This window comes from Triplophysa dalaica, chromosome 18 (genome assembly GCF_015846415.1).
Source record: "Triplophysa dalaica isolate WHDGS20190420 chromosome 18, ASM1584641v1, whole genome shotgun sequence".
Lineage (NCBI taxonomy): Eukaryota > Metazoa > Chordata > Actinopteri > Cypriniformes > Nemacheilidae > Triplophysa > Triplophysa dalaica.
Genome location: NC_079559.1, coordinates 14,062,146 through 14,073,184, shown reverse-complemented (window position 1 = coordinate 14,073,184; position 11,039 = coordinate 14,062,146). Strand labels below are relative to the sequence as shown.

The following is an 11,039-nucleotide window of genomic DNA, read 5'->3' as shown; positions in this document are numbered from 1 at the left end:
ATGAACAACTGAAACGGTCATATTTTTGCATATATTGTATTGTAGTGCGCTTCTTTATGCATTATCCAATTTTTTTGTTGGACATAATGATTGGATTAGTATTGCAGCGTAACGTTGGTTAGTTGAGATTATAAATTTGACAGGAAGTGGAGATCTGTGTATTCAAGGGCTGCACCCTGAATTCAGTACAGTAAGTGTATAGGTTATTACATGCATTTATATTAGTAAGTTAGACTACATACATTAATAGTTGTAAATAAATGTGTTACACCCTTAACAAAGTTTCTTTTCTACCAGGGTTATCCATGTAAGAGATTCAGCACTTCAGTTTCGGTTTCTTAAAATCGAAAGCAAGACGATTCATGGGATGCAAGTGTTATGTTCTTTTTAATTTCTTCGTACAGGTGTGATTTAATCTTCTAACGTTACCTGTTTTGGACACGATGAGTCTTGAAGAACAACATGATTCTAAAAGGTGTGGTATTTAAAAGTAGTCTGTTTTAAGACGAAATTTTACATTGAGCACAGACTGCATTGGGGTTTCTTGAATTAATCTTTAATGCAAAAATGCGTTATTAAATCACAAATCATACAGCGAATTCAAAAGAAAGAGATCAGAGTCGCCTGTTTCCACATCTACGACATGTGATAACGCCGATCTCAGTGAAGGAACAAGTGATGAATACAGAAATAAAAGGTAAAAATATGCACACTAAAAGAAAAAGTTATACGGCTATATATATAGTATATAATATATTGTGTTGCATTGGAACATGTTTCTTCAGCAAACAATTTGCATATCCAAAAAACAATAATAGGCTAATTTGTTTCCCTGTGTTGAGTGAACGAATTTACCAAATGTGAAAACTAGGGGGAGCCTAAAACTGTCAAACAAACTAAAATGTCACTTTATACGAATATTGTATTATTGCAATTTTCTTTACACTTTCTTATTTATCAAATCTAACTGAAATTAAGCAAAACTGTTCTACTCTGTAAAAGTGTTGTATAGATAAAACAAGATTGATTACAATGTTCAATAAAGGTATCTTTATGTTTCACGTTGAATGCTTAAGCATGAAGTTGTTCCAAATAGTTTTTGGAATGAGAGATTGTAATGGTTTTGTATTGCTCATACTGTAGTTGTTTTAGGGATGCTGCTCCTATATTTTTTCATCAATTTGCATAAACTGGAATACAGTTGTCATTTGACTTATTTTTTACGTTAGTTAAAAACGACTCAAATAGCTCAAAAGCAAGTGCTGTTCTTGCTTCTAGCATTTCCAATTAACGTGTTTATAATTAAAACGGCATTAACAAACTGTGTAGTACAAAGTAACCTCTTAAAACCATTAAAACAACCATAACCTTTTCAAATACCAATATTTGAATAATATTTATAATAATAATATTTTATATTATCTAATATATTAAACTTTAATAAGTCTTGTGCTGTTCTCATTTTTATTGAAACGCAATAAAATGTAAGATTTCTCAGAGTAAATGAACATTTTACTTCAAAACATTTTCTCCTTTCAGAGTAAAGACCGAGAGACCAGCTTCTCCGGCACAATGCTTTCTGTCTTTGAAGTCAGATTTGTCAATTGCTCCACCAGATGACATTAAAGGAGTAGTGTTCCCATTAGATTTCAGGTGACTTGAAAACTTATAATCAAAAGATATATATTGCATAAACGTGATATGCAAAAACATCCATTTAAATATAAGTATATATGTACAGAAACTATCCCAGATAGTAGATTCTCTAACACATTTGTCTATGTGTCATTGTCTCATCAATCATAATTGTATTTTTGAAAGCTTCTTAAAACAATTATCATAAACGTTGATTTAAAGAGACCTCAAAAAACCTATTGTTTGTTCTGATGAACACAGAGAAAGATATTTGGAATAATGTTTTTTTGTTGTTATGTTGATCACAAAAGAAGATGTTTTGAGGAATGTAGACCAAATAGTTCTGGAGCACTTTTGACTGCCATTGCCATCTTTCCAATGTAGTCAATGGGGTCCAAGAACTGTTTGGTTACAAGCATTCAGCCAAATATCTTTCTCTGTGTTAAACCAAACAAATACAGTTATACATATTTGGAACAACCAGAGAGTGAGTAATTCATGACAGAATTTTAATTTTAGTGTGAACTATCCCTTTAAGGTAAATCCAAAGGTGGAGATGTTCTCTTATCAAAAAACATGACCACAACAAATTACAAAACAAATAAATAATGTTTATTGTAGATGTAAGGTTCTAATTGTATTTCCTCCTTGCAGAGAAAGACCAGCTTCTCCTTCTAGCTATATGTCTTTGAGGACAGATATGTCACTAGATGCACCAAACAACTTCAAAAGAGAACAGACATTTCATATGGTTACAAGGTATATTTATAAATGTTTACATTAACAGTATTTAAAGCAAACTCAAGCATTTTACTTCTTGGTGTTTTTCATACACAATTAGGTTTGCATGTTTATATTTACAGTATAAGACAAACCAGGACCAATTTTATTCAATTCATTGTCAAAAAGTTTTCAAGAAAAATATTTAACATCTCCTTTTCCTGATTTTATCTCGGTGACAATTCAACCTGGTAGAGACTGTACATTATTCAAAAGGCCATACATCCATGGAAATTATGAACCAATGTTCATCCGAATTGCAAAGTAATTTTTTATGATGACATTTTCTCTTTACAGAGTTGGGTCAGAGAGAGCCCCTTCACCTACACTTAGCTCTGTTTCTGAATTGACAGAGTGTTTCGTTGAACAACTTACTAACTTAAAAGCTCTAGAGACGTACCACTTGGGTCCAAGGTGAAGTGTCTGAAGTTAAATTGTGTGTGTGTGTACTTATGTATGTGGTTTATGAGTACAATTGTATGATGAAATGTGTATAACAATGAAAGTTTACATGGAGACTTTTATAAGAAAATTGTTATATTACTAGCCACTACTAGCTAGTTCGATAAACAAACACAGACCTGAAGTTAACTTCGGGCCAAGCGCGTAACCGAAGAAACCGCCTATAGACCAGTAGGTGTGTTAGTTATTTATTTAACTGACTTTCATTTTGTAACTTCTAGACTGCTGAAAGAGAATTGTTTGAAGTGTCCAATATGAAAATCTATATTGAAGGATCCAGTCTCCATTTCATGTGGCCACAATTTCTGCAGAGACTGTCTTAATTCATCCTGGGAAAGTTGTGTGGAAGATTACGTCTGCCCACAGTGTGAAAAAGGGTACAAAATATATCCAGATCTTAACACAAACACAGCACTAGCAGTGGTGGTTAAACATCTACAGCAGGCAGGCTATAGTCCAGCACTTCCACCATGTTCTTATGCTGGGCCTGAAGATGTTCCTTGTGATTTCTGCCCTGAAAATCTCAAGAAGTTGAAAGCAGTGAAGAGCTGTTTAACCTGTGGCGTGGTCCTTTGTGAAACTCATATAAAAAAGCATTACACAATACCAGCACTACAGAAGCACACAATGTGTGATGTGACTGATGCAATAGAGAACAAACTGTCCACGCAAAACTTGCCAACAGACAACTTCAGCAGCATCTGTGGAGAGCAGGTTTGCCAATTATTATTTGATCAGCTACCGTAAATATTAAATGTAATGTAAGTTGGCTTAATGGCTTTAAAGGTCCAGTGTTTGAAATTTAGCTGCATCTAGGGGCCAAGTTGCGAATTGCAACCAACGTCTCACTCCACCCCTCCCTTTAAAGATACTACAATGGCTGACACCGAACTAAGATGTCATCATGGTTTCACTTCTTTGCCGAAGGAGACCCACTCTGTTGAGCAGTTTGTCCTTTTAGGGCTATTGTAGAAACATGACGAATTCCATGCAAGGAAACCTGGGGTGTATGTAGAAAGAAATAGCCCATTATAGAGTACTAAACACATAATACTTCATTATGTAAGGTCTTTATACACTTGAAGACATGGTTGTGTATATTATCATGCATTTCCACACTGGACTTTTAATAATGAGCATTGTAGTAATGCTGCAATGTAAACATAACAAAGTATGTCAAATGCTTTATATTAATTGAAACTATGAGCTTCTATTGAAACAAATACATTAAATTGTATTTTACTTTTTGTGAAAGGAAAAAGACAGGAGCATGTCAGAGTCTGGGATGAATACATCGATGGCAAATGAAGCTCCAGGAATCTCCACACCCGAGACCTACATTAAGAAAGATATTACTAACGCTACAAATCTTGAACTTATGTACTCCAAACTACAGCAAGAAGTTTTGGGGCTTAAAGAAAGCTTTTCAGAATTTAAGAAACATAATACTAAGACAGATAAATATGAGTGGGAGGGGTCTGATGATGAAGATAGCTACAAAGATTCTGATGAAGAGGAGAATGAAAATAGTTATGAGGAAGACTACAATTATGATATGGACAATGACTCTGAAATGGACAAATCAGATGAGAACGATGATGATGATGATGATGACAATGACGATGATGATGATGATGATGATAATGATGATGATGATGAATATGATGAGGATGAATACCAAGGATACGACGAAGAGGAAGATAATGATAATTCTGATGACAATGAATACGATGAAGACGATGATGATTCTGATGAGAAAGATGAATATGATGAAGATGAATATGGTTATTAAGATGCAGTTATGATGCACACACTCCCCTGGTCCTGTCCAGCTTCTTGGCTCCTTCAGCTCAACTGTTTTCTCTCAGCTCACTGACTCAATCCACTTCAGTCTGACGTCATCACTGTTAATACTGTTCTGCTGACTTTGTTACTTGTTTTTAACTGAGTTCGTCATCATCCCTAGTTTGCATTATTTACTATATTCCGTTTATTTACACTATATTTCGTTACATGGTTGCCGGGTATGTTCACCTGTTTCTCGTTTTGTTCTCAACATCTTCCGTTTATTTATTGCCCTGGTTTTGGTAAAAACTCCTTTCCGTATGGTGAAACGGCTTCTTAAATTAGATACAAAGTTGAGCAGGGGTTTGTTTTTCCCTTCCCTTTTTGATGGTTTGTTGTAGGGTCTGCAGGGGGGGATAGAAATGCCTGGCCATTGGACGGTCGGTAATATAGTTCTACCTCTTTTTTTGTTGCTGACGTCATGCGGTGAAGAGTTGTTGTTGAGAGGGGGAGAGAAGCTAAAACAAAAAAGGGGGAAAGGAGCTTAACGTTTTTGATTAAAGATTACAAGTGTTAATGCATGAAAATAATGTGTACAGACAAATCATTAATGACAATCACTGCAACACTCCGTAAAACAGTTTTTTCCTGTTTGATTGTATGGTGACTTTAAGTGTCATGTATGTTACTTTTCTCTGAGTATATTGATTTCCCATTTGAAGTGTATTTTAGTTAAACGTCCAGCATTCGTGTTTTTGGATAAACCAACCTGGTTGTTATTTATAGACACACTAGCATTATGTTTAAGCCATTCTTGGAATTTCAAACCATTTCTAGACATTGCCAGATTTTCGAGATTTTATCAAACATAATTAAAACGTATATCACATACGTAAAAATCATTTGAAACACGAGATCAAGAGAAAAGACTGAAAATGCACATAATCCTGGCGGTACTGTATCCCGGTACGAATAATTAAATTATTCGTTTCTTGTTTTCAATACAGAAAAACGAATAAACAGTCAATTTTTTTAAACATTTTTTTACTTATTTCACCGTATACGAGACAATTTTTTATTAGTTTCCTCCATATGTCTTTAAGTTCATCAAATGAATATACAACAAAGCCAAAACGAAACATCAAGTATTTTTCTTAACATAGCGTATTTTAGTCCACAGGAAATTCAGCTGTACTGCAGCCTCTGGCGACGAGTGTTGGTAGCACAAGACCACTCTCTTTAATTACATGTGTTCAGAGGTGTGTACCACTGAAAACGTAAACAACCATATGTAAATATCGTTTCTGTGCATTGTAGAAGTATACAGTTAATGTATAGAGTTAATCAAAAACCTGTACATTTCATTGCACGTTAAATTCTATTGCATAGCAATTTTCCTTGTACATATGAACCTTTGGGTTTTTATGCATTAAAACAATAACCAAATTCAAATTATAACTAATAAATCCATTACATTTTCTATTGTTTTTTGGGTAGGACTCTATTGTTATTTTAAATAAAATGTAGTTATATGAGACATTAAATGTTGATCAAGCAGACTGTATATTATAAAAACTATTTCTTCACTACTTCTTCTTTTATCATTGGTCACTATGACCGGCATTACATTCGCATACCTGTATATGAATGAATGAATAGCTTTTATTGTCATTGCAGGCAAAGCAAACAACGAAATTCTTAGATCACCTCTAACACAAAACACGAGACATAAATAAATATTTTTAATATAATACGACAAAAATGCCCTCTCATGGCCAGAGCTTCATAGCCCCAAACACCAGGACTTCCAGACACAGAAGCAGCTTCTTCCCCCAATCTCCGTCCTTCACTGATAACTGCTCCTTAAGAGCAATGTTTCACTTTCTCTACTCCCATAGTGTGCACTATAATGTCTTATTATTTGTACATTGTATTTCTACATATAACACTACCTCTATTTAAAAGATTTTCCATTTGCAAAAGTGTACATACAATCGGTTATTATGTAAATTCTACTGTATAGGCTACTACCCTGTACAACTTATATGTTATTATCCCCCATTTTCTGTACTATTGCCTTTTATTTTATTTATGCATATTTTATGATCTTTTAGACTATAAAACTTATTATATTTGTATTGTCATTGTGTTGAATGTCCGTACTATAATCTTCCAACACCAAAGAAAATTTCTTGTGTGCAACCATAAAGCTCTTCTGATTCTGAAAAAAGTGCAAAAAATTGGCAAAACAGCATTTTGACTAATAAATGTAAAATGACCAACAAGGAAATAGACCAGATAAGGGAGATCTTATAGTGCAGAGAGATAGCAGTCACATTTGGACATTTACTAGATAACTGTTTAGGATATTTGTTGTTTTTGGATAGAAACTGTCTCTAAATCCACTAGTGTGTGTTTTGGTTGAACTGTAACAGTTCAAAGAGACCTTAACAAGAGTGGGATCAGCAGTCTCTTGACTCTTATCAAACTCAGTTAGCCTATAATATAATAAGCAATGATAACTCCGCTTATCATGCATGTAGAGTTGTATAGATATGTTTAGTATATTATGTTTAACATTTTCATGACCTTAACAAATAACAACTTTCACATTTTTAGTGCTCACAAATGTGCGAAATTGTATCAGAAGTGCAAAACGAGCTGCTCTCACGAATTTAAATGAGGTCTATGGTTAAACCTCCCTTGCTGTCAGCTTTGCATGCATGCACTCACGCACGTACGCACGCACAAACATTCTTTATTTCAGTAACTGTACATACTGCTACAGTGCACAGAAATGTATACATATGTAATTAAAGAGAGTGGTCTTGTGCTACCACCACTCGTCGCCAGAGGCTGCAGTGCAGCTGAACGTCCGGATAGAATAAAAAGTTAAGAAAAATACTTGTTTCGTTTTAGTTTTGTTGTATATTAATTGGATGCATTTAAAGAAATATGGAGGAAAAACAAAACAAAAATGTGTCTAGTATACGGTGGAATATGTAAAAAAATATCGTTTTTCTGTTTTGAAATCAAAAACATATAAATGAATTATCCACAAAATGAATTGCGGCTGGTTGTCACTAGGGGGCAGACCACGACAAGACATATGAGCGTCACGGGGCACCACGACAACATAGATGAATGCTGAAAACAGAAATAATAATTATTTAATGAAATATGTTTTTTTGCATGATTTTTGTATATTATCCTCATGTTGTGTGTGTGTTCTTAACATTTTCCAGCTTGTGTAAGCCACATTCCAGTACGGTAGGGGACAGTAAAGCACCCACTAGGTGAATGTGCAACTGAACTGTTTATTTCTCGTTTCGGCTACATGTGGATGTCAAATGCATTTGTTTAACCCAGGCAAAGTAGTGCAGTGGTAATATTTTCACTAGTATTATATGTAAGTACTTACAGCACTCGTTTGATCCTTATTCGCTGTCGTTGTTACAAATGTGGATATCCTGTCAAATAATAAGTCCAGACTTGCATAACTTTAAACATCCTTCATAACTCCTAACTGGTCATTTAAACCCAAGCTTCTCGCGGATAAATGAACCTGGAGGATGTCTGAAAGCAGCAGTGAAGAGGAAAACGCTGACAGATTTAAAGAGGCAGCGTGGAGTTTTGGATCTCAGGGTGTCAAGATCTGTGAAGAAGGTAACTTATTATTTTAGGAGAACCTTGATCAGTCAACAGCGGCCCCGTTTGTGCACAACTAAATGAAATTTACTAAGCAAATCTATGTGTACAGTACAGTGAAATTTAGAAAGCTGATGAAATTTCATCTGTTTTGCACATCTTCTGCCTGTTATTTCATGATGTTTGTAGTTAATAGATAATAAAGTTACTCTTAAATGAAAAGTTGAAATACATCATAACTCATTGTATGATGTTGTGTATAAAGTGGTTTGGTGACTGACAACTCAGGATTGTTATTGTTTTTAACGTTACTCTACACAGATAAAGACAGCAGTGGCAGGCAAAGTCATAGGTGAGTTGGCTTTGTATGATATTTAAGCCAAAAGTGAATCTCATAAGATTAACATGTATAGTATTTCGAAATGGTTTTCGGTGGCTGTTTGTGAATAAATCGGTTTACTTGTTTACACAGAACAGAAGTTTCAAAGCATGAACATGACGCCAATGAGCTCGGGACAACTCCAGAGTTCAGATCCCATGTGGCAAAAAAGTTAGGAGCCATATTGGATGGGTAAGACAAATGAGTTTTGATTTGTCATTACATTTTACTTACCTGCTTTTTTGTAAATGCAATTTTTCTTTGTCGCTATCATGCACACACACACTAGGTGTATTTCAGAGGTCTTCTCTGATACTGTTGCTTCACAAGCTTGTCCGTCTAAAAGTACAGACGAAGAGGAGGATGAAGGTGAGTGTCCATGCAAAATAAAGTGCATGCTGTCATTTAAGCAAGCATTTACAATTTATTCACATTTCTGTCATTAATTGACATTTACCCCTTTTTTTATTATTTGCATCATTTTAACTTGTGGTCACAGATTTTTGAGCCACCACTTTTATTTTCCATTTTGTCAGGTTTTATAGGTTTTCAATCAAGTTTAAAAGCTGCTGCTAAATTAATTTCATTCGAAATATTTCTTGTAATTTTTAAAGGTTTTCGTCTCTTCTTCACTTCTGCTCCTGGAAAGTGGATGGAGCGTGAGTTATCTCCACCCCCAAAAAAGAGACGCCCAGTTCCCAGCTCTAGGTGAGTTTGACTTATGATTATGAAAGTATGGTACACACTGTACGGTCAATTTGCTTCTTTTAAATAACAAGTAACTTAACATTGGCAGGAATGCTGTTAAATATTAGTCTGTGTCTTGTTGGGTTTTTGAACATTGTAGTACATATGAAACTACTACAGTTAATCAATTAACTAATCTGTACTACAGAATACTGTAATATGCTTATCATATTCTGGTGAAGGTAGGATAATAATACATATATTGCATTTGTAATCCTTACCACTGCATACTGTTTGCAAATGGCATCAAAATGTGGTACAGAAGCTACAAATCTTTTTGCAGTAAAACTTATAACTGTATTTAAGGGTTCATCTGTGGTGGAATGAACTTGCAGGGTCCATAACAACTTCAAAAGACAACTCAAATCATCGATTCCAAATGTATCTAACTTACTAATAACTGTCTGTTTTGTCCAAAAAAAATTGTCTTTCATGTTGTTCATTCTCTCTCTTGCTTGCTTCAGCTTTAGTGACATGGCTTTATAAAATATCAGTATTGTTTAGAGTGTTGACAAAATGTTAAATGCTCTTCTACTTGTAAGTCACTTGGGATACGTGTCTGCCAAGTGAATAAATGAAATGTAAATGAATGGAGTATTTCTAACTTTTGATTGCTGAAGCCATTCCCCCTGCAATACCTCTACTACCCACCAGGGGCCATGGCTGAAAGTTTTGGAAGCTCTGATTTAAAGGTCCTGTCTGTAACAAAATGACTTTACTAAATGTTCGCAGAGGTGTAGGAAGCATGCTAAGTTAATATATTGGTTTGTCTAAAAACAAAGCTATAGCCAGTTATTAACCTCTGAAATGTGCTTTCCATGTCGGAATGGGTTTTTGTTTTGGTCCGTGTGACCCCGCCTACTGCCGATTTGCCCAGTAGTGTATTTTGAAAGCGCGGTTGCCAGGTTGTGACAATCACAGCATATTGCAGCCATGTAAGCAATCAAACGATCTGGGTCTGAGATCGCAGATTAGACATTCTGTTTCTTTGAGTAGAATTCGTCTAGTTAAAATTGTTCTACCACTTAAATAATTTTAGAGATATTATTCAAAATTGTTATTAAGTCGAAAAAACTTCAAAGTGTTGCTTTAAAGAAATACATGTATTTCATTCGCTCTTTCTATGCAGTGACAGTGACAGTGAAATGGAGATGAGGTTTCGAGAAGCTGCAGTGTCTGTTTCAGATCTGCTTGCCCTTTCAGCTCCACCCGTCACAGAGAAGAAAAGTGGAGAGACAGAGGATGGAGGGGAGAATCACACTGCAGACACCGTACCAAAGAAAAGAAAGAGAATGAGGAAAAGAAAAATGGCCACAGAAGCAAGTGAGAAAGTTAGTGTTCAGTGTGAGAAGCAATCTAATGGAGATCCAGATGAGCAGCACACTGTAACAGAAAATTTGACAAAGAAAAAGAAGAAAAAGAAAAGGAAAAAATTGGAAGATGGAGGAAATGGCAGTGTTGAATGATAGTCTGATTGTTCTGGATTTAATCAGAAGTTATTTACTCGGTTTCTATTTTCATCTGGATTTTGTTTTATAATGTTCATGTTTCACAATGTTTATTGTACAGTAAAGTTCTTACCAAAAAAACAAGATCTTGCTTT

General features: G+C 34.9%; 1 protein-coding gene and 1 pseudogene across 1 annotated transcript; both read left to right on the top strand.

The window, feature by feature from the left end:
• Nucleotides 1-205: 205 nt before the first annotated feature.
• Nucleotides 206-6,091, top strand: LOC130440356 (E3 ubiquitin/ISG15 ligase TRIM25-like; annotated as a pseudogene).
• Nucleotides 6,092-7,824: 1,733 nt separating this feature from the next.
• On the top strand, nt 7,825-11,025 carry c18h12orf43 (chromosome 18 C12orf43 homolog). Its single transcript, XM_056729663.1, has 7 exons — nt 7,825-8,071; nt 8,208-8,328; nt 8,632-8,662; nt 8,783-8,881; nt 8,979-9,058; nt 9,304-9,397; nt 10,566-11,025. Exons 2-7 carry the CDS (start codon nt 8,235-8,237, stop codon nt 10,900-10,902), a joined length of 735 nt encoding a protein of 244 aa, XP_056585641.1. The 5' UTR covers nt 7,825-8,071; nt 8,208-8,234; the 3' UTR covers nt 10,903-11,025.
• Nucleotides 11,026-11,039: the final 14 nt, after the last annotated feature.